At 43.8% G+C, this 24,230-nt stretch overlaps 1 protein-coding gene and 1 pseudogene across 1 annotated transcript; both read right to left on the reverse strand.

Annotated features, from left to right (window-relative positions):
• Positions 1 to 9,505: 9,505 nt before the first annotated feature.
• On the reverse strand, positions 9,506 to 12,434 carry LOC127195576 (disks large homolog 5-like; annotated as a pseudogene).
• Positions 12,435 to 20,593: 8,159 nt separating this feature from the next.
• Positions 20,594 to 23,242, reverse strand: Morn2 (MORN repeat containing 2). Its single transcript, XM_051164286.1, has 2 exons — positions 23,030 to 23,242; positions 20,594 to 20,817 (listed from the first exon to the last, which is right to left on the reverse strand). The coding sequence occupies exons 1-2, from the start codon at positions 23,164 to 23,166 to the stop codon at positions 20,715 to 20,717; spliced, it is 240 nt and encodes a 79-aa protein (XP_051020243.1). The 5' UTR covers positions 23,167 to 23,242; the 3' UTR covers positions 20,594 to 20,714.
• Between the last annotated feature and the right edge of the window lie 988 nt (positions 23,243 to 24,230).

Consider the following 24,230-nt stretch of genomic DNA (forward strand, 5'->3'; position numbering starts at 1 on the left):
CCAATAGAAGACAAAGGAAAGAACCTACATACCAGTAAAATGTCCATAAAACAAGATCTGAATAACTTACAGATGCCACAAGTCTCTCGTTATCTGGCCTTTGCATGTGTTTTTCCAGATGTCCACAGTACAATGTGGAGGTGACCAGGTTTCATAAGCAGCAACCTGTGACGGGGTGATCCTTCTGTGTATTGTTCTCCACGGGAACCTCCCTGTGTCACAGACCTGCGTGGACAAATATACAGAAAGATGGTGGGCAGGTAGGCTAACTGATATTTCAACATCAGTCTTCCTTACTTTTTATCTTTAATTAATGACCCATCACAAACATAAATTACTAAATAGTCAAAACTACAGCTAGAGATATTTAGCTGTGCAGTAAGCTGTGTTACTAAATCATGGATGTCCTCACTCATTTAGATACACGGTGAGACACTGATGCCTTGGTTCAAAGAGAAGGAATAAATGTTTTAATTTTAATGGTGAAAAATGTCATTAATGTCCTTAAACTGACCCAGGGCATCATTGCAAAATCCCAGGAGTTGCTATGTGCTAGGAAGGACTTAGGGGATAGAACTGAAACTCTACCGTCAAGCATCACTCCCCTTCTCACCTTCCCAGCCCCACCTCCCACAGCTCAGCAAAAGTACACCTGAAAATTGTAACAGACCCCAGACCTTAGCACAAGTGACTCCATGATGGAAGTGCCATTCAGGCTGTAGAACTCAGCACGTAGACAGCAGCTCCTGCCGAGACTAGGGGGACAAGGGCCTGATCCATCAACGTCTGTAAAGTTCTAGGGAAACCTCAACATATACTAACCTCGCTTTTTGGCTTCTGTAGTTCTACTTCTGGGTAACTGTTGTTCTTGTTAATTGAAGTATGTTGATACACAGCATTTGTGTGTGTGTGTGTGTGTGTGTGTGTGTGTGTGTGTGTGTGTGTGTGTGTGTGTGTGTGTGTGCTTAAAATTTCATCATGGAAAAAGCTTGAGGCTACAACTGGGATCTCAAACACCCAGTGTAGTTGCTGGCCAGCTAAAAACTTTCTGTTGGCTTAACCCAAAGTCTGTCCAGTCTTCTTCAGTGACTACTAATAAAAATCTTAGTGACAGTCTCACTTGGTTACTATGTTCTTTTTCACCCAGAAATCTGATGACTCTTTATCTCTAGCACAAATGGCAACTTATGGGGAAATTAATCAAGGTCTTCTCTGATCACTGATATCTTTCTGGTACAACATTTACCACATTAAAAAAGTGTGTGTGTGTATGTGTGTGTGTGTATACATGCACACATGTCATGGGGCAAATAGAAGTAGAGGACAACCTGCCAGGGTCACTTCTTTCCATCCACCTTGAAGGTCCTAGGAATTCAATGTAGGCTGCCAAGGCCTGGCAGCAGGCACCTTTACCCACTGAGCCACTGTTTAGGTGGCTGTTTCCCTTGCTAATGTAAGTCTCTAAAGTACATAGCTCATATTTATCTTTAGAGTCATCACTCTACACAATAATCTGGAACTTAGTTTTTAAAAAACAACTTATTTGTATGTGTGTGCATGCATGCACAGATGCCATGGCGTGCATGGGGAGGTAAGAGCACATCATGTGGAAATTGCTTCTCTCCTTTTACTACGTGAGCTCCAGAGATGGAACTTAGGTCATCAGACTTGGTGTCACAGATACTATCTTGCTGGTATCTTAGAATATTTGATAAATCACTCACAAACAAATAAGATGGTAACTAATGATATGGCTACAGAAGACAACTGAGTTGATACTTGCTGTGGGGACATATCAATATCCATAGATGAGATGAGATGTATTGTCAATAAAATCTCCAACCTAGAATGTAAACCTGACTTAATGTTTCTTTCTGTGTGTGCTTCTCTAAGCTTCAAAGCAACAGATCCAGAAGCTCACAGGCCAGAACAATTCTACCCCCTTATTGATACCTCAAGGCTGATGGCAGATCTGCTTTAACAGTCTAGTCTTTAACAGCAGGTGAAAGAAATTGGGAAAAGAGGGTGTGACTGGAGAGTATACCATCTTTCTAACACCTTCACTTCCAAAGTCATGCAAACAGTCCATGATTCCTCCATAACTCCTTTTCTCATGCTTCTTTGTGTTGGGGACAATAGGCCATATGGCCAGTGTTCAGCCATCTTGTCCAAGTCTGCACCTTTAAGTCTCTGTCTTTCCCAGAGCTTACCTTTCACCAGAAACTAGCTGACCTTGTTGTGAGTCAGCAGCTAAGGACAGATAGGGATGGAGCAACCCTGTTATGGTTTAGCAGTTAGACTAGACAAAGATGGAGCCTGATATCCTGTGTGGCAGGACATTATGACTTTGCCTGGAATTCCCTGTGTTTTGAGAAAAGCCTGCAGCTGGGTTGCTACAGCAATATGCTTCCCTGCCTTCTGACTTATAAATACTGCTGCCTGACTGATAAAGTTTGAGAGCTTAATCAATCAGACTTGCGCTCTCTCTTTGTGTCTTGCATTCCAACAGGTAAACCCCCTCCCGAGTTTTAGTCGAACCCCACAGGCCAGGGCATCTCTGTCCATATATTTTTATGTAAAGCCTGAAGTATGGGAAGGAAATTGGGTGGGTCAGGAGAACAGATAAAGATAACCCCGAAGAGTTTGGTGAGGGAGGTCTGTTACCTTTATTACCTTAGCATGGATTCCGGGTAGACATCTTTGAGAGAGAAATGTGTCAGGATCTCTGTGTCCCCCACTGCCACATACTTCCCAGTCCCGTGCTTCTAATGGGACACTTACAGTACATGATGGAGAGAGCATAGCATGGACTTTTAAAAAGACTTGATAGCTGTGCTGTGCCACTAATTGGCTCCATGATGGACACTACTTCACCTTTGCCCTTATAATTGTTAAATGAAGGGTGTTCTGTTAGATGACATCAGCAGGCATTATGCTAAATAGCAGCTGCTTTATTCCTATCACCAGCTTCACAGGTGGAAGAGGCCAGGATGAATTTTATTGGAAGTGACGACGTGACAGGGTGAGCACAGTCTGACTTCAGTCTGCCCTACTGACAAAATGCCTGTGCTGGCTTGATTCATGCCAACCTGATACAAGCTAGTGTTATGTTGAAGAGGGCACCTTGACTGCCCCTTCCACATTACCCAGCAGGCAAGACAGGGTGCATTTTCTTAATTGATGACTGGTGTGGGAAGGTGCAGCTCACTGTGGGTGGTGCCACCCCTGGGCTGGTGGTTGTAGGTGGTATAAGAAGGCAGAGTGAGCAAGCCATGAAAGCAAGCCAGTAAGCAGAATTCCTCCACGGCTTCTGCATCAGCACCGGCCTCACGGATCCTGACCTGAGTTCCTACCCTGACTTCCCTCAGCAGTGGAGTATGATCTGAGAAGTGTAAGATGAAACACATCTTTTCCCCACAAGTTGTTTGTGGTCACCATGTTTAATCACAGCAATAGAAACCCTAATGAAGGCACCATCTTAAGTGTAAATGCTGTAAGTAAAATACCTGTACTTTTACTTCATTTACTATGACAGCAATTATCTCCTTCCTGAATTAACTTTCTATTTCTTCTGGGTTAGCTTACTGGTACTTTAATATCACTTCAATTCCATTGACATTCTTTGCTGTGTTCAGTATTTCAGGACTTCCTATCAACCGGACCCATGATTACGTACTATGATCAATAGACAGGCATCTTGGACAGATCTTACGATGACTGGAAAATGCAAGGTCAGGAAACAGAGTTTCTGGGTAGAGGGTAGAGAAATATTTACAATAAAGGAAGGAAGGAAGGGAGGAAGAAAAGAGAATGAAATGGGAGAGATAAGGAGAAAAGTTTGTATGCAGATATAAGTGAGTCTATTCCATTTGAGTCTTTCTGCTTCTGGGTTAACTCACTCGTTATGATCATTTCTAGCTCAATCCATTTGCCCACAAATTTCGGGAAATCCTTGTTTTTAATAGCTGAGTAGTATTCCATAGTGTATATGTACCACAGTTTCTTTATCCATTCTTCTACTGAGGAACACTTAGGCTGTTTCCATGTTCTGGCTATTATGAATAAGGCTGCTATGAACATGGTTGAGCAAAGTTTCTTGTGTGTGGGAGCATCTTCTGAGAATAGCAAAGTAGAAGGATCCAGAGGGTCCTAGAAACCTACAAGTAGAACATTATGATAGGCAGATTTGGGCCCAGGGGTCCCGCTCAAACTAAGGCACCAGCCAAGGACAATACAGGCGGTAAACTTTAAACCCCTACCCAGATCTAACCAATGGACAGGACATTCTCCACAGTTGAGTGGAGAGTGAGGTATGACTTTCACACGAACTCCGGTGCCTCATATTTGACCATGTCCCCTGGAGGGGGAGACCTGGTGGCACTCAGAGGAAGGATAGCAGGTTACCAAAAAGAGACTTGATACCCTATGAGCATATACAGGGGGAGGAAATCCCCCTCAGGAACAGTCATAGGGGAGGGGAATAAGGGGAAAATGGGAGGGAGGGAAGAATGGGAGGATACAAGGGATGGGATAACCATTGAGATGTAACAAGAATAAATTAATGAAAATTAAAAAAAAATAAATACCTAAGATATCAAAATCATAAAAAAGGAGAAAAGTTTGAATAATAGAGATTTTTTTGAGATGTATCTACATTTTATGTGTATGGATGTTTTGCCTACATGTATGTCTATGCACCACATGCATGCTTGCTGCCCACAGAGTCCCCAAGAGGGTGTGTATCCCTCATACTGGAGTTACAGAAGTTTGTGAACCACCATGCGTGTGCTGGGAATCAAACTTGACTCCTCTGGAAGAGAAGTCACTGCTCTTAACTGATGAGCCATCTCTCCAGCTCCCACAGAAGTGAGGTTTTATTTGTTTGTTCACTAAAAGTATATTTATTTATCTGTATTTTTGTGTGTGTGCATGTGTGCACATGTGTCCCATATCATGTATGTGTGAGTCAGAGGGCAAGCCATGGGAGTCAGTTCTCTTCTCCAACATCTGTGTCTTAGTGCTCAAACTCAGGTCTTCTGGCTTAATGGCAAACGTGTGTGTGTGTGTGTGTGTGTGTGTGTGTGTGTGTGTGTGTGTGTGTAAAACCCAGTGTATCACTTCTTGGGAGCCATCCACCTTGCTTACTGAGATAGAGTCTCTCACTTGGACTCACTGATTGACCATGGCTGGCCAGTTCATGAGCCCATGGATGCACTTGTCTCTGTTTCCCCAGCACCAGGGCACCCTGGCCTTTCATTATCATGTGGGTTATGGGCATGGACCTCAGCTTTTCTAATTGTGTGGCATGCACTTCACTGACTGACTCACCTACCTTGCTCCTGATGGAGGAATTCTTCATGTAAATAATTGATGCTTGTGAACACAACTCCTTATCCCCCTCACATCTCCCTTAGACCCAGCATAGTTTGGATTTGAAATGACCACTCCATTTTTTCTTCCTAATTTTCCCTTACTGGCTCCTAAGAAAATGGAAACATTTCTCTTGTTTTTCAGGGCAACACTTGTGGAACTAAGTTTACCAGAATCCCACAATGTGTCTTCTTCCTCCATCTCTGACATTGTGGGTCAGGAGGTTTTCCCACCTGGCTGCTACTGTAAAAAGGGAAAATGTTCTAGTGACTACAGCATGTCCCTTGGGTCCTCCAACAACAGCCCGAGCCTGTCTCATCTCTCCGTCCTTTCTGAAGGAACAACTTGGCAATCCCACAGCAATATTGGGCCTGTTTCCCCGCCAAGGGAACCCTCTGTGTCCCGGAACCAAGGCACACCTCAGACTCCTCCTCAGCTGACAAATCCTGAGAAATCAGATATTTTTTCAGAAATTGGCAGTTCTTTCCCCCTTACAAGATCAAAGTGATTTTGTTAGCTCTATTTTGAAATCCCTAGGTCCTTGCAATCAAATAGAGGACACGAAAGATAAGAGAAAGACTCATTCATTACCAGATTCTGTTTTGAATGAGAGCCTGGGACCCCTAGCATGGTCTCCACTCCAATCTCTCCTTCAGTCAGAGGAGAACTGGAAGGGCACGTGTCTCAGAAGGTTTCTGCTTTGTGGGAACAACTAGTGCCTCTGCCTGTGAAGAAATCTGGGGAAATGCACAGTCATCGGACAGATGTACCAGGGGTCTCTGAACAAGGGAGCCCAAGACTCAGTTACCTACACCCATTCCTCAGAGTGCTGAGGGAAATACCCACAGATCTCCTGGTGTTCCGTCATTTCATGTCCATGTGAACAATGGGGTGGATTCTGAATTAAATAGGACAGAAGCAAACATGTCATAGCCACTACCTCAAACAAGCAGTTACAGTCTGAGGATGATGGCCAAGTCCTTAGATATAATCCTTTAGTTCTATCAATGGGAAGAAATTTAGGAGCTAATGCAATTCAGGAAGAAACCTGTTAATGTCCACCTGGGAAGGTCTGGGAAAGTCCAGGGTAGGATCTCTGGGGCTGGATGCGGATTCCCCCCCCCCACCCCCCCAGTTTGCTTCACCTCCTGGGTTGCCTGGCTGATGGCTCAGACAACTGATCAGGATTGAAAGAAGGAAGAGGGAAGGAAGCCCAGGGTTCCTCCCGTAGACACTGGCTATACTGTGGCTTCACCTGCAAGGCATAAAGCCTAAGGAGCTGACTTCACAACCACAAATTTGAGATAGAAAACATGTGGTTACCTCATGTTTGAAAGAGCAGAGTCTAAAACCAGGAGCTGTAGCCAAAATACAAGGGATTCAAGGAGTGGAATTTGTAGATCTAGCCTCAACACAACAGTGTTGAGGGATGGGACGCATCGGTTTAATGCCTGAGCCTGGACAGGATGGCCAGATAACAATAAACTCACCTGAGTGGAAAGGCAGGATTTTCAACCAAACGAACAAAGAGTTTGAGTCAGAAAATACGTTGTCTATGAAGTCAGATCAAGAACCCAAACCTGCAGATGTAAAACCCATAGAGATCAACTCTAAGGTGAAATTCAAAGACGCGTCACTTGAACTGGCTCCTGAAGCAGCTGTGCATAGTGTGCAAGCTGGCGAGCAGCAATATGAAGCACAGGTGCCAGGTGTGAAGCCTTGCAGTTGACTCCAGGATCACAGCTACACCAGGTGAAAACCTCAGAGTTAATGTTCCAGCCACAGCTGCAAGGTGTGAAAACTATGGTACTAACTACAGAATTACAGACCGGAAGCACAAAGTCTACTCAATGCATACCAACATCTGAATTTCAAAGTGAGAAATGCAGAGGGTCAAACTTGAGGACACACTGTAGGTGTCAGACCTACAGAACTGGAGCCATCTACACAGTGGAGAGGTGTGAGGTCATCCGAATTGACTGACAGGTCAAAAGTTCGAGGAGAAAAATCTGTGGCATTTCATCTTGAGCCACAGTTGTCCCAAGTGAAAACCTCTCCATTAGCAATAGGGCTTCAGAAACCAAAAAAGCTGGCTCATTGGCTAGATAAAATTGGGGCCTATTCACAGAAGGAAACCAATTTTGAGGAAGGAAGTCAATCACGAGAATTCTGTTGTTGCTGAGTATAGGGCTCAGCAGATGGCGCCTGTTCCAGCTGCTCCTTCTAATGGAGGCTCTCCTCCAGAGCTTTGGCCACTTTTACTTCTGCTTCAGTGTTTCTTCACCTGGGAGAGAAACACAGTTGAGACACAGGCCTGGTAGTGACCTGCCATGTCATCTGTCAGGCTGCTAACACACACCACCTCAATGGCACTGGAGAGTCAACATGATGTCTTAACAGAAATCACAGTAACTCCATCGATTAATAATCTAAGAGCTGGATCTAGAAATTTCCTCAACCTTAAACACATGTCAGAATTTGATCTGGGTCCTGTATGTTCCCTGTTCTACTAAAAAGACTAGAACTTTCTAGACTAGAACTTTCTCCTTCAGTCCATGGCCATCATTTTGTAAAAGTAGCCTAGCACAGTCAATAGCATATGAGGGATATACACTTATTCATAATGAGGTGCTGATGGACTACCTCGTTTTATAGACATAATATAGCCTTGTAGCCTGGACACCTGAACTAGGCCATAAGACAAGCTCAGTCCTCCTGCTCAGGAGACACCTTGCCCTCAAGCATCGTGTAAGGTAGAGCCTGCCATGCCATGAGTTGTGAGCCTGAGAACAATGGCCCTGCACAGGCTCAGGCACCAAAGGGAAACCTTTGCTTTCCTTAGGGCTGGAGCTGCCATGCTGCATCCCACCTCTCTATGGGAGTGTGTTAGAGAGCACTACTGTGAAGGGTATGACTGTCCCTGCAGCAGAGGCATCTGCCTGTTTCATCCTGGAAACTCCTTAGCCTATTCTCTCCAGAGAACCCTTTTCACCAAAATGGGTAAACACTACAGAGCAGTGTTCAAGGGAGGGAATCTGATTGACACAGGGTGCACTGGCCTGCGGAGTCTTCAAACGGAACCTGGGAAGAGGTGTGTGAGTGGGATAGGGCAGGAGACACAAACAGGAGGCAAGTCTGGATTCTGATCAAACCTTGTTTATTGAAAAATTTCACGGGTTTTTTTTATAGGCATTGGTATTTGCGTAAGCAAGGGTTGCTATGGATACCTAACTGTGAAATGCTCCAGCAGGTATCTACCTTTACAGAAGGGGGAGAAATTCCAGAGAGAGGAAGTTGTAAAAGATCTGGTTAGTCACGAAAAAGTTGCCAGAACTGCTGCTCACGGGCAGCTGGCCTTTATCTGATTTTACCATTAGTCTTACTAGAAAAGCTAGTTTATAGCCAGAAAAGAGTAGCTCTTACTATGAGCTTGGGGGGTCTTAAAATCACCATCCCCCATGGTTAGCCCCTGCCAACCTTCCCCTTCTAATCCCTATTTCCAGTCCTATAACGTCACTTGGCTCCAGCCCAGTAAAGCCATGACAGCTGTACTCAGAAGACCATAAAGAGAGAACAGCCAATTCAGGAAAGAATAAGCAACTTCTATATAGTAACCAACAAGAATAGGGATCCAGGACATTGAAAATGAAAGAGGAGCCTCCCCTGTCCTTTACCTTCTAAGGTAATGAGGAGACGTTAAAAAGAAGGGGACAGCTACCATCAAGGTAGGACAGGAGACCCAAGGGAAGAACATTCTAACTACCTCTTCCATAATAAGCAGCTCTGAGGCAGGACAGGTGGCACACGCCTTTAATCCTAGCACTGGGAGGCAGAGGCAGGCGGATCTCTGTGAGTTCGAGACCAGCCTGGTCTACAACAGTCTTGGACAGAGAAACCCTGTCTCGAAAAACCAATAGTCATAATCATAATCACAATAATAATCTCTGTAAAACCCTGCCTAAGCTCCTGAGGCCCAGAGCTGCCTGACACCCGTCTCATGCTGTGAATCCTTTCCTATCTAGAGGCTCCTGAAGCTGGAAGCACAATGCTGGGAGGGGCTAACAGTCTCTTTCACACTCAGCAAAACTGAGTCCAAGAAGCACAGGCAGGCTGATGGCTAAGAGTAGAAGGGATACAACCAGAGCTGGAGACTCTCCAGTCCAGAAACAAACAAAGGCTGCGATGGCCATTGCAGAACTGGTGGGGTCCCTGACAGGCACTTACCGATAGAAGCCAGTCTTCTTGTCTAGCTCCGTGACATTCACTGAGGCTTCCGCATTCTCTTTCTCCAAGTTCTGCAAGTCCAACGTGACCTGCTTATGTTCCTTCTTGAGTTTTTCATAGGACGGGTTTGGCCTGTTGTAGGGCCTGGGCCCAAGAGCAAAGAACCACAGGCCCCAAGGATCTGGCAAACTTGGACTGTGTCCTGGACTACCCAAGCCCAGAAGATGCCACATTTTGGATCCTAAGTACTGGGACATCTGCTACTCGTGACACTTGCGTATGAAGCACCAGCAGAGGCTCAATGCCCAATTGAAGAATGCCCTGGCTGCATGAGTTCACTCAGTAAGCCTGGAGGGGCTGTCTAGGTCATTTTGTTATCAAGGGTCTATCCAAAAGGTCTCAGCATCCCAAAAACTTGTGATTTCATTTCTCCTGTTTTCAGAGCAGTGATTCTAGGTCCTGGGTGACTACTACTGCAGAGTTGCACAGTGCACATAATTCTGGGGATGAGACCCAGCATCAGGACAGCTTTGTAAACTACCCAAGGCATTCCAGTGTGCCTCCAATCTGACCAAGAGCAGCCCTGCTTAAGGTGGGGCTCCCAGAACTCAGCACTGGCATAACATTGAGACTGTGAGACTGGAAGTCTCACCATACACCCCTGGCTCCCAGAGTCTGGTGGGACATACAGACATGAAAATGTACACGCACGCACGCACACACACACACACACACAGACAGAGAGAGAGAGAGAGAGAGAGAGAGAGAGAGAGAGAGAGAGAGAGAGAGAGAGAGAGAGAGCAGAATGGGATGCTGAAGAAATGGAGCGGTATTGTCTCAGAGGATAAGGCACAAAGTCAGACAGTGCTGATCTCCAGGCCTTCCAGTCATGCACTGAGATAGAACAGGTGGGACCAGACCCCCCCCCCCCAGGTGCTACCAGGAGCTTCTAGTACTCAATCACCTGCCAGGCAAGTGAAAAAGAATCTCATCCCAAACCCACAGCAGCCAGTATCACACAAAAGCTACCCCGTCTCAAGGCCTTTCCAAATGCATGCTGGGAACTCATTTTCCACTGCCTCAATCCCTGTGTTGTGTGACTCAGACCACAGGTTCAAGTTTTCATCTGGAGGAAGCAGAAGAGTCCACTGTCCATCTCAATGTGGCCAAACTTCAGGTTGTGCCTGTCCTGAAGCACCGAGGGACGTGAGGTTGGGCACAGAAACACCCTGAAGGTGCAGCCTCCTAGAACCCATGACCTTAAAAGGATGAGGGTGAGATTGCTGACCCAAGGCTGACATCATGGGGTTTGAAATGAGGCAGACCTCTTGTCCAAGGATCCGTCAGTCATGAGGATCAGGAGATCTCGCAGGTCATTTTGCTCCTGGGTTATCACCTACAGCTGGGTGGGCAGCCTCTCCATTTCCTTCCTCACCTGCTTCTTGGTGAGGATGGGTTCAGGGGATGATGGCTCCCCACTGGCCTCTGTAGGTAGAAGAACACAAACTTGCAGAGTGACAAGGCATAGAGGTTGGACAGACAACCCTGATTTCCAAACAGACAAGAGAGCACACCTAGAACCCAGTGACATGCTAGAGATTTTGTCTCAGGCCTGAGATGCCTGCTCTGTGGATCTCAGCTCTCCCATCGCTCTGTAGAGAAGTGGCTATCTAAGTAGCCATGTGTTTTCTCTGCCTCCCTACACATACTTCAGGTGACCACACGGATGGCCTCTTTGGGCTTATTCACAACTGCAGAGGAGCCAACTTGGCTTCAGAGCCCTGAAGCCTGTGGTTTCAGACGCCAGGAGAGTAATGGCAAAGTCACAAGCACTCAGGGGGCTGCGGACAGACTCAGACCTCCTGCCTTGTCACTCTAGGACTGTGACAGTGGATTAAGTGGCCGAACATGGTCAACAGACTGATCAAATATCCCCCGATAACAGACCAAAACACCCCTGAGATGACAATAAGAATCCAGTCTCTGTCCACTACCTGTGACAGTTTGCCTGCACTAGAGAGATGCCTGCCACCTACAACTACTGGTTCAGAAACCTATGGATGCCACTGTCAGGGAGAGGTAGCCAAAGGAGTTCTAAGAACATAAAGTCACGGCCAGGAGCCATGTTACTACTGTCCAAAGTCCACAGCACCTAAAAGAAACCACTGGGAGTGAAGTGCGGTGACGCCCTGTCCTACATTGGGAAACGTTAACCCTCCCTGACTCGCGATGGTCTCCTTTTGTCCCCATGTTCCACCCCAAATGCCCGGTAAGAGTAAAAACTAGGAGCTCCCAGTACAACAGCTTTGGCCTTGCCAGCTCCAGCCCTTGGGGATGAACAAACTATTCTTTGGAATCCTTAACATTCAGAAATTATGATAAGCAAGGAAGTCTATTTGCTTCCCAGGGGCTCATGTTCCTGTGCCCTATTATTGAAAAACCCAGCTCAAGCCCCCACCTCCTCCAGGAAGCTCCATATCCCCTGCCCGGGACACACTGCGCCTTCCGCAGGACCACTTCTTTCTTGATGGTTTAAATTCAGATGGAAGGCCAGCTTCCTTCTGTCTCCCTGGGGTTTCTCTGCTGCTCCGATTCTCTCCCCCACATAGACTCCTCAGTCTGGCCAACATCTTGATAAGACCTATAGACATTGAGTGAGTGCCCTAAGAGCACTTGCTGTTGTTACAACAGTAGTGACATCACAAGGGGGATGCCAATAGAATGTCCAGGAAGGCACTGCTGGTGTCATGGGGAACAGCCTGCGCCTCCCTGTTCATGGTCTCCTTGTACTCACCAGATGCTGCGGTGCCCTTTCCAGCATTCTCTCCTGGGACAGCCATTGACCACCACTTCCTCCCCAGCCAGAGATCTGTCTAAGCTGGATTGGAAACATGTTAGCTCTTCCCATGTGGGGAACTGAGTGTTTACTTTCCAAACAGTGGCCAGGAATGTCTCCTTCCTTCCTCAAACTCCCCCTATTCATCAAAATAAGAAATTAAATAGTAGGGAGAGATCACACCAGGGTGGATGCGGAGGAGGAAAGGTCACTTGCCTCATGTGTACATGCACCTGAAAGCACATCCAGGAAGAGCCTGCAGGGCTAATTGCAATGAAGGATGTTCATTAGGGGTACAGTCAGTCATAGAAGCCATGTGCTTAGCCTTTGAAAGTTGCCCCACTCGAGGTTTAATAATAAAGATGCAGAGACGTCTGTTTTGTCTGTGAAACTTCAGATAAAGTCCTGATGCTCAAGAGCTGTCAGGTGTTCCTGGATCACCATCATGAGCATCAGCTGTGGTCCTGGGCACCGCACAGTGAGTCCCAGGCAGGGGGTGTGGAGCTTCCTGGAGGAGGTTGGCTTGAGCTGGGTTTCTCGGTAATGGGGCACAGACCATAAACATCAGCTGACAGGCATGTGTGTAGAAGGTACCATTCCAAAATTATCCAGAAGCAGACTAGCACCCTACACCCAGATCAAAGAGGTCAATTCACAGCCCCATAGATTATGATGAGATCCATCTGAGTATAAGACCTATGGGAGGCTCTTGTGGATCAGGTGACTGTAGCAGCAAACATCAGCTGCAGTGAGCATGGCCAGAACTTGCTGTCAGCATTTGTGTGCAGCTAATGAGGTTCAGGCACGACCCGCAAATGGCCTAACTCTATCAGGCCAATTGACACCTGCTGAATTTTGGAGGAAAAACAGACCATTAAAAACACTACAAATTATTGATCATGTAGCCCTGATTCCAGCGGAGAGAATCTATGAGATTTATCATAACTCCAAGGGTGACTACAAATGGTATAATTTTGTGGTGATGAGGTGTGATAAATTAGCAAGACTGAAGAAGAGGGCACCTGATGTTACCTTTGTAGGTGTGTGCTCCTAAAACATGGAGAATGAGTTACTGTGCAGAACTATTGATGCCACATACATTCCATCAATGCATGACTTGCTATTCCTGTAGGTGGCAGAGCAGGATTTATGCAGGTTTTGATGTGTATCTACCATGATTAAGCTAAACCCAAAGCCACAGAGAGGATTCAGGATTCCTACTTCTCTCTTGATAGAGCCCTCAATTTACAGAAGGGTGGTGACATTATGGAGTCTCAGAGGCATGACCTTGAAAACAGTAACAATGAATCCCACTACAAAAGAGAATTTCACCCAGGGTCCTGCTCAAACTATGGCACCAGCCGTGTACAATACGTGCAGTAAACTTCGAACCCCTACCCAGATCTAGCCAGTGGACAGGACATTCTCCACAGTTGAGTGGAGAGTGGGGTATGACTTTCACACGAACTCTGGTGCCTCATATTTGACCACGTCCCCTGGATGGGGAGGCCTGGTGGCACTCAGAGGAAGGATAGCAGGCTACCAAGAAGAGACTTGATACCCTATGAGCATATACAGGGAGAGGAGGTCCCCCTCAGTCACAGTCATAGGGGAGGGGAGTAAGGGGAAAATGGGAGGGAGGGAGGAATGGGAGATACAAGGGATGGGATAGCCACTGAGATGTAATACGAATAAATTAATAAAAAAGAGAATTTCAGAGACTTCTGCTGACTCAATGTGGTCTCCACCTGGCTACAGTTTTTCATGTCACAAGTTTGTATGTTTGGACTAGGTGATTTGTACATAACTGTAGGAACAGTAAGAATTCTACAGTTCTTCAAGCTGAGAACCTAAGAACCTTCACTATCAATAGTTGAAGTTAAAATCAGAGAGTTGTAGATGGACAAAATGTTAAGTGCACAAGGCTCAGCAGGCAGTTCAGAGCTGGGAAAGTGACACTATATCCAGACCTGCATGACTATATGCATGCAGGATAGGATAGAAAAATGAACGAAGCTGTGGGGTTCAGGGAAAGCATCAGGGAGACTTTTTTGCTTCCAGAAATTATAGCAGACACCTCAGAAAGATGAACTTTCAGACTTTTATCTTTTTAGGAGTGGAAAGGTTTGAGCAGAGGAAACAGTATGGCCTACACAGACCACAGAGGTGCATTTCCACACAGAAACTGGGAATTCTTTCTTGCTGGGGATGCACCAGGGACGGTCAGAGAAGAGCTAAGACACATCTACAGATGTTGGCACCCAGGAGGACTCTGAGAGTGAAAGTTAAGGCTTGTTCTGATAGGGCATAAAAGATACTTTATTAGACATGAATAAAGTGAATTCCAAAAACTTTGAGCCAAAACCTGTAATGTGTTTCATCCTTAGCCATGGTGAAAGCAGGACATATAAAGCCCCAAAGGGGCACGGCTGTGATCATTTTGAAAAGACATTTACAATTGGTATCTGCCTTGCTACTTGTATGTCCAAGGAAAGATGAGTGCTATAGGTCTGTGCTGCTAAATCTGCAGTGAGACAATGCTGGTTGACATAAATTTTGGTTTGTGTTTTTGCCTTTGGTTGTTTGGGGGTTTGGGTTTTTTGGGTGTTTTGTTTTGTTCTGTTTTGGGTTGGTTTAGGTTTGGTTTTTTATGCTATATTTTCTATTTGCTGTTTTCCATCCTTAGCAAAGGCTATTCTCTCTATATTGACTGACTGAAGTCATTGTTTTTCTTTTATTTATTTATTTGGTTGGTTGGTTTGGTTTTCTCAAGGCAGGATTTCTCTGTGTAACCTTCTTGGCTGTCCTGGACTCACTTTCTAGCCCAGGCTGGTCTCAAACTCACAGCAATCTGCCTCCTTCTGCCTCCCTGAGTGCAAGGATTAAAGGTCTGTGCCACCAAGTCCAGCTTTGAAGCCCTTTTTGAGAAAATCTACTTTTCATTTTTAAAAAAGTGATTTCCAACTTTTCACACTTAAGAAGATCTTTTGCAGTCAGGTGTCATGTCACACACCTGTAACCCCAGAATTCCCAGGCAGAGATGGATCTCTGCAAGTTCCAGACAAACCTAGGCTACCTAGTGAGTTTCCAGCCACCTAGGGCTACACAGGGATGGTGTCGTGGGTGTGGGTAGCTTGGCTTACGGTACGGATACTCGCTTTATGATGCAGGATCATACTTATCCATGCTGTCATGTATTTAGTGACCCCTAAAGTACAGTACCCCATATACACACTTTCATGAAGTGGTCATGCTGAACAAAGTATTGAGAAATACACATGTATTGCTTTATAGCTTCTCAGGAAATAAAAGCATTAATTGGGGAAGTATAAAAGTACTCAGAAAGCCCAGCGATATCTTCTTCTGGTTTTTGTTGTTTTGGTTAGTTTGTTTGTTTGTGCAATACAGCATCAATGATGACCACACAGCAAACCTGACCCATTGTTATAAACAACGAAAAATCAGGGGCTGGAGAGATGGCTCAGTGGTTAAGTGTAGGCTCACTTTTCTTAACCAATATATTTTATTAACAACTTAGTAACCGAGCATATGTCACTTATAACCCAACTAACCAAAACAATAGGAAAAGAAGATTAAGGAACACAATAACAAAATCGTAAGGATATCAGTTCCAAGGAGCCATTCTCCTGGCATAATCAGCAGGATTTCTTCTGCTGGAACCTGGAGTAACCAGAACCCGGAACCTCAGCAGGAGCCGGAGCCCCAAAGCTTTCCCTCGAGAGGTTCTCTCTAGGAGCAATGTGGGGCAATGAACAGCCAAAACTATCCCAAGTCTCCAAAAGACCCCATCCAGTTCTGGGCTCACTTATATCTCTCCTCCCAGAGCCTGTTCACGGGATCTTTTCAGCTGGCAACAATCAAGCTCCCGCACGATGTGGTTGGTCTTCTAGTGGATTAACATCACCTGTTCTCTCACAAGACCTTTCCAATCCCACACTTGGGATCCTAAAAAACAGGTTTATCTCTCCTTAAGAGTGCCACCTTCTCTTCACGACCATCTGTAATGTGATCTGATGCCCTCTTCTGGCGTGTGGGTGTCCATGCAGGCAAACACTACATACATAATAATAAATAAATCTTTTTTAAAAAGAAAAAGAAAAAAAGAAAGAAAGAAAAAGAAAAGAAAAGAATGAAAAATCCCAAACATTAGATTTTACCAATGAACACTCAGGAGCCAGATGCTGGGGTGAAACCCTACTAGTTCAGAGAGGCAGAGAAAGCACCGAGCTGACCTTCCTACTCAGCTCACATCCTGATGAAAAAGGCAAAACCAAAAGCCTTAGGCCAAAAGCTTGCTAGTTCAGCTGACAGCCCAAGATAAAAAAGACTTGCTAGAGCTGGAGAGATGGCTCAGTGGTTAAGATTTCTGCCTGCTCTTCCAAAGGTCCTGAGTTCAATTCCGAGCAACCACATGGTGGTTCACAACCATCTATAATGTGATCTGATGCCCTCTTCTGGCCTGCAGGTGTACATAATAATAAATAAATAAATCTTTAAAAAAAAAAAAAAAAAAGACTTGCTAACCCTGTTTTTCAGGTGATGCTTTAAGGTCGGCTTTCATGGGTTCTATAGCTTCTGGATATTCTTATTTAAAAAATGAAAATCATAACCATTCAATTTTACCAATAAAGACTGAGAAGCAAGATGCTGGGGTGAAACATGGCTAGCTCAAAAAGGCAGAGGAAGAACCCCGCTGATATTTTCTATTCAGCTCATGTCTCATAGGGAAACAAAAAACAAAAAAACAAAACAAAACAAAAAACCAACAACTCATTAGCGCAGCTGACATCCCAGAAGGAAAAGTCCAAAAAACCCAAGGCCAAAGGTTTGCTTGCTCAAAGCTCAAAAAGCCTACCAAAAGCTCCCTTCTTCTTATCTGCACTGTTTTAAATACCCCTCAACTCAAAGTCCCTCCTTTCTGTTTAATCCCTGTCAGCTGGTCTCTTGCTCCATCTCCTGACCTAGGGTTAACTTTATTAAGTCCTGTGTACAGAAAGCTCTTGGATTAAAGGTGTGTGCTGGGGCTCAACCACACCAAACGGAACACAGGCTTTTACAGTTCTCAATCTCAGAGTTTGCAGTGGGATCAAATGTCCTGCAACATTTCTCCCTTTTTCTGTCTAAGTGAAAGACTTCTTCTCTAACTTCAACAAGCTCTATACTATCAGTAAACATTACGTTCACAATGTTTAGTCCATATATTTTTAGCAGCCTTAGAGAAAGTACTCTACTGTCTATCCTATCTTGGTGAGTCCAAAGTTCTGTACCTAAGTCACTTTGTATCAAAACTTGCATTACCAATCAAAAAACATCTTTTTAGACCTAAAACATCTTAAATCCTCAACAATTTAAGTTAACTACTTAGTCTTCAACTCCATCAGAGACCTGAAAAAGATAAATACTATCTAAATAAACAGAAAGTACAGAGTAAGCAGCTTCCAAAATTATAGGAATGACAGATTCTGCTGGCCTCCTGGACAGTAATCCGAGATCTCTCTATACAGGTGGAGCATTATCTTCAGCCTTCCAGAATATCTGACAGACTTTTCTGTGAAGCAGGTAATATGAAGGAGTCTCCTACCTTGTCCTTGCAAAGCTCAGCAGTCAATTTTCCTGCACTCAGTTTGTCCAGTATTCTGTCCACAGCTGAAGCAAGGACAATTCTTGTCCAGTGGCTAGCTTGCCACATATGAAGCCATCTCCTAAAGGAGAATTGATGCTCATCATCTTCTTCAAAGTTGAAACGGAGTACTGCCAGGAGCTGACATGTCTCATTGTCATAAATGCCTCAAATGAGCCAGGCATGGTGGTGACACCTATAATCCCAGCACTCAGGAGGCAGAGGCAGGCAGATCTCTGTGAGTTCAAGGCCAGGCTGATCTACAAAGTGAGTCCAGAACAGCCAAGGCTACACAGAGAACTCTGTCTCAAAAAAAATTCTCAAATTAATATATCTTTAAATGCCATATTCTGTAGATCTCTGAGGTTTTGAAGACCATCTATATATCTCCAGTATATCTGAATTATTTGTTTATAGCTATAATACTGACTAACTTAAAAAACATGTGATTAACTAAACTAATACCTTATGCTCTGAGGTTTGACTGAGGATTGAACTCAGAAGAATTCCTACCTTGAAATTGTGGGCCAGAGTCAATACCTTGAACGTCTGTTGTTGTTAGTTTTTGTTGTTGCTGTTGTTTTGGTGGACTATGTCTTTCCTAGGGTAAAATGATCTTGTTGATCTGCATTCATTAGTCCAATGCCTGCCCTTGCTACACTTTCTGTGTACTCCAGAAGGATAGGGCCTTCTTTTTGGATTATCTCTAGAAAAAAACATTGTTTCTAGGAAAGCTTTGCCTATAAATCCTTTTTCAAATGGCCTTGCTCAGCCAGGCATGGTGGCACATGCCTTTAATCCCAGCACTTGGGAGACAGAGACAGGCGGATCACTGTGAGAGGCCAACCTGGTCTACAAAGTTGAGTCCAGGACAGCCAACGCTACACAGAGAAACCTTGTCTTGAAAAAACAAAAAACAAAAACAAGCAAACAAAAGAATCAAATGGCCTTGCTTACTACATCTTTTAGAATTACTTCTCCTATCAGATTAGCTTCATACCCATGAGATCCAGTATCAGCTGTATGTCTAATCCATTCCTCCACTGGTGCTGATGTTGCCTTTAAAACTCTATTTACTCTTTTGCATTCTGAATTAGCATTTTCAAAAGCCAAAGTTTCAATTAGTAATTTTTTGACTACTGAATCTGATACTATTTTATTTATAGCTGAAGTCAATCTTTGAAAAAATTCAGTAAAGGCTTCTTTGGGGCTTTGCAAAATTTTAGTAAATGCCTCAGATTTTTTTTCCTGATTTCTTCAACATTATCCCAAGCACTGAAAATTGCTTGACAACATAGTGCCAAGATGTGATCATCAATTCCAACTGCCTTTGTAAATCAGCATATTGACCTCCACCTATCAACTGATCCTGGTAAGTATCCTGATTTCATTCTTCTTTGGCCTTTGTTTCATCTTTCCACCATGACTGCCATTATAACTGAGGACTAGGTTCCAATATTGTTGTTGTCAACTCTTTCCAGTCTTGGGGGATAATTCTGTTCTAAGTTGACCATGAATTTAACATCTGTTTAATATAGGATGAATGCATACCATAGGAGATGATTGCTTCCTTAAATCTCCTCAAATCTAATATGTCTACAGGATGCCATTCAAATGTATTATAACCTCAGGGGTACCTATCACTTCCTGGCATGTCTTTTTTTTTTTTTTTTTTTTTTTTTTTTTTTGAGACAGGGTTTCTCTGTGTAGCCTTGGCCATCCTGGACTCACTTTGTAGTCCAGGCTGGCCTCGAACTCACAGCGATCTGCCTGCCTCTGCCTCCCGAGTGCTGGGATTAAAGGCATGCGCCACCATGCCCGGCTCTTGGTATGTCTTGTATAGTAACTGGATACACTAAGGTTGGTTTTCTAACAACCTTAGACTGCCCCCTTTCAGTTTCATTATGTGATAACATGGTAGGCTCTTGTCTAAAATCCTTTGTCTGTGCCTGAGAATTTTTCTTATTCTCATTTAAAAATCTTTCTAAGGCTTGTCTAAATCTCTGTCTGTTTCTGAGCATTTTTATTCTCATTTATAAATCTCTCTAATTTTCCTTCTAAGGCTTGTATCCACTCTTCATATTTTCCTTTTTCTGTATCTCTAAAGTTTTTTTTTTTTTTTCCTTAGAGCTGGTACAGAGAGTCATTATGGCTCTTAAGAATAAAGTATAAAATAACAAAATGATAATAATCATCATAATTGATATTGAGCCAATTTCATTTAAATTATTTAGCTTTTCATTTAATGCTTCATTTAAGCTCCATCTAGAGTAGCACTAAACAGGATTCTAAAGCCTTCTATTAAGTTCCAGATACTTCCCATCCTTAATTTTCTCCCTGAGGATTTCCCAGATGACTTCCCAAATCTGATGGCTTCTCAGTTTGTCCTCAGCTGGAGTGATCTATCAGTGGGGCCGTGCTACTTATTGGAGCACCAGAATATTGTCTTAAATGAAAATCACACACACGTGTAATGAACACACAGGACGGCACACACATGCACACACAAATTCAAACAAGCATAAGTGAATGACAGTTTATTGGTAGGCTTACAGGGGAGGGCAGGTCATTCCAGTTGAAGGTTTAGTTGCTTTGCCTACAGGGGAGCTCCAGTGGCCACATCTCAGCATTAGTGCAGGGTATCTACATGTAGAGCTTTAGTCTCAGTCCCGGAGCAGCTGTGAAGTGGAAGGTACCACTCCACTGCAGGCCTTGAATATCAGTGTATTCTCCCTCACCTTCTACCCTGCAAAAGTGATTGATGAGCTTGCTCATTAATCAGGACTTGTCATTGCAGTCCAGATGCAAACTATCTGGCCTACAATACTACATCCCCTGTCTAAGGCATTTTACCTTTGCACTTCCAATTTGTATTAAAAACCAGTGTCCTACTTTCATACACTAGGAAAACACACTATTACAAACATACACTGTGTCTATTGAAAATTTTGGTACTCATGGTTTCAGGGTCAAATTAACTTTATATAAAATCAAGCAATCAGCTGAAACTTGAAAATTGTGTATTGGTTATCTTGCTCAACTCAAACATCCATTTATTCAACAAATATTCCTTCATTATCAGCTCTGCTTGGGTGGTGTTCTTCTAACCCACCGGAGTGTTGAAGAAACACTTATATGTGCAAACAGGTTTTATCCCACACATTAGCTTTTTTGTCCTTTATTAATATCAGTGGAAATTGTAAACCTAATTTTATTCTCCTGGCTCAATTGTTATGAGAGGCTTACTGCCTCCTTCTGCTAACCTAGTACCTGTCCTGGAAGCTTCTAGCTTTGTACAATCTAATCTAGGCCTAGAATGCTTTAGCCTCTGAGACTTACAGCTTAATGAGCTCACCCTTACTTGTTCTTTCTGAGCTCTGGGCTGGCTGGCTCAACTCGGCTGTTCTGGCTCAAACTCTTCTCCCAGCTGACTTATTCAATCTGGCTTCTCTCTTAGCCCGGAATTATTCTGCTTGTCCTCAAGCTAACTCAGCCATCTGCTCTAATCTTCCAGCTTCTTCTCATTTTCTGGCTCATTCTGTCTTCACCTGAGTTCTCTCTCTGCAACATCTCTCTCTATTACAGTCCTGGTAAAAATGCCTCTTAAGTAGCTTGTGCATCTCCTAGTCTGCCAAATCTCTGATTCATAACTTTTCTGCCACTCCATTAGACATCACTTTCAAGCATGGGTGCTTCCTTGTACAAACTAATTTTACCTTTGTTTGAGATTAAAGGCATGTCCTACCACACCTGGACCTAAGCTTTTCTTTACCTCATACTTGCTCTAAACCAGGCTGGTCTTGAACTCAGATCTGTTTACCTTGTCTCATGGATTAAGGGTGTGTCTGTATTCCAGCCAGATCACATAGACCTAGAACGTCTTTAGATGTGATCACTTGCCAGAACAGCCATGTTCTGAATTAACATTCCTCTATAGGAAATAGTTTGTGTCCTTGTTACAAACCTGGAGTCAAAACAGATAGATATTGTTCTGTCTTAGAAATGTATTCACACTGATTTTATAAAAATTAGATAGCATTTTCATTTCTAGATATTTGAAAGAGATATCTATAAATTTTATTTTCTTTCTGAGACACGGTCTCATGTAGCTCAGGTTGGCCTCAAACTCTCCGTGTAGCCATAAGTGACAATGAACTCCTGAGCCTCCCACCTTTGACTGTCAGGTGCTAAGATTACAGGCATGTGCTGCCCACCATGCTTAATTGTACGTGCTGCAGGGTTGAACCTAAGGCTTTGTGCAAGCTAGACAAGCACTCTATCAATAAACTGCATCCACAGCCCATAATGGACTTTCGGTATGAAGTGCAATTAAGCTTATAAAACTATACTTGTGCTTCATTTCACACTTATTTTTTCTGCAATCACATGTTTGGAAAGGACAACAGTATTTCTAGTTTTAACATTATCTAATTTTGCTTATACTTTAAAATTATCATAATAAGCCAGGCTGGTGGTGCGTGCCTTTAATCCTAGCACTGGGGAGGCACAGGCAGATGGATTTCTGAATTTGTCCAGCCCAATCTACAGAGTGAGTTCTGGGACAGCCAGGACTACCCAGAGAAACTCTGTCTTGGGAAAGGATTGTCTAGTAATCTTTGCCAAAAATAATATTTCATTTTGGAAGGCTATAATGGTCATAGGCTTCCCCTCTTACATTCCCCAACCACTAAAATTAACTCATCCATTTATAGAGCTAAGACAAAGATTATTCAGCATTAAATATACTACTTAACAAGCATGACTAAAGATAATTTTTTTTTTTTTACTTTTTCAAGACAGGGTTTCTATGTGTGTAGCCCTGGCTGTCCAGGCTGGCCTTGAACTCACAGAGATCCTCCTGCCTCTGCCTCCCAAGTGCTGGGATTAAAGGCGTGAGCTACCACCACCTGGCAAGAGAATTTTTTAGAATTGTAATTAGTCTTAAATTTTAAAGTTACCTATTTTCATTGAAATTTCCAGTGTACTTTGCCCCAGTTGGGAATGTGTAAGTCCCCAGTCCATGAAACATATTGTTCTTAAACTGTCCTTCATACACAGCTCCCGAAAAATGCTCCAGTCTTCCAAAGCCATTCATCTGATTGTGAGAAAGGAAATGCTCAGAAACCAGCCTTCACTGTACACAGCTCATGGACAACATGCTCTTCATCAGCTTTGTCATGGCTGACATCCGCAGTTTGATCCCAGGGACTCATGGTGGACAGAGAGAACCATATCAAACGTGTGCCGTGACACTCCCACATAATAAATAGATGAAATGTTTTTTAAATGTGAATCTGTATTCAAGTAGACCTGGGTACACATTCGTGCTTTATCATTTACCATCTGTATAAGAACCCCAAGTCTGATTTGTGTCACCTATAAAAAAGGAGTTTTAATGTTACCTACCTCATGAGGTTGTCAAGATGATTAGATGGAAAAAAACTGTTTGGCTTTACTCAATGAATGGGAGCTGAGGAAAATTAATAATAATAGCTCTCTGCACGAGCTTAACATTATGTATAGAGTAACAGGTGCTAAGTAGTTTGAACACAGATCTCATGACGTAGCCCAGGAGCCTGAGACCCTCATGCCTTAGCCGCCTACACAATGATTACAGCTGTGAGTTGAGAAACTAGCTCTAATAAATATGCTTTTCACTGATAATGAAATGCCCATAGAATTATTTATCCACTACCAGAATTAAAGATGAAAGACACCTTGTCGTCTTTCCAGCTTCCTGTGTAGACAATTCCATCAGGCGTGGTGTGGATGCCCATCCCGTTTCTCTCATAGATCCCAGAAGATGTTCTTGTGCAGTCGCCATCTAGGGAGGAAGGAAGCATGGAGCTCTGCGGTGGGGACTGTGGACTGGGCTGACATAACAGCTACGCCAGAGCCTAGTCACAACTGCCCCGCACCCCACGTGTGGGTCTTGTTTGGCCTTTTGTTCCTGGCTGCCTATGACTACAACTAAGGGCCAGAGTAGATGACAGACTCCACACGTGACTAAGGTAGCCTATCTAGAGGTAACAGTTTTGACTTAAATATCTATCCATCTATTATGATATCTGTTATTTCATTTAAGTGGGATAAAATACCAGTAACAGTTTTATAAAATGAATTAGTTTCATTTTTTAAATTCTAAGCTAATGAATTTCC

The sequence above is a fragment of the Acomys russatus genome, chromosome 1, assembly GCF_903995435.1.
Source record: "Acomys russatus chromosome 1, mAcoRus1.1, whole genome shotgun sequence".
Lineage (NCBI taxonomy): Eukaryota > Metazoa > Chordata > Mammalia > Rodentia > Muridae > Acomys > Acomys russatus.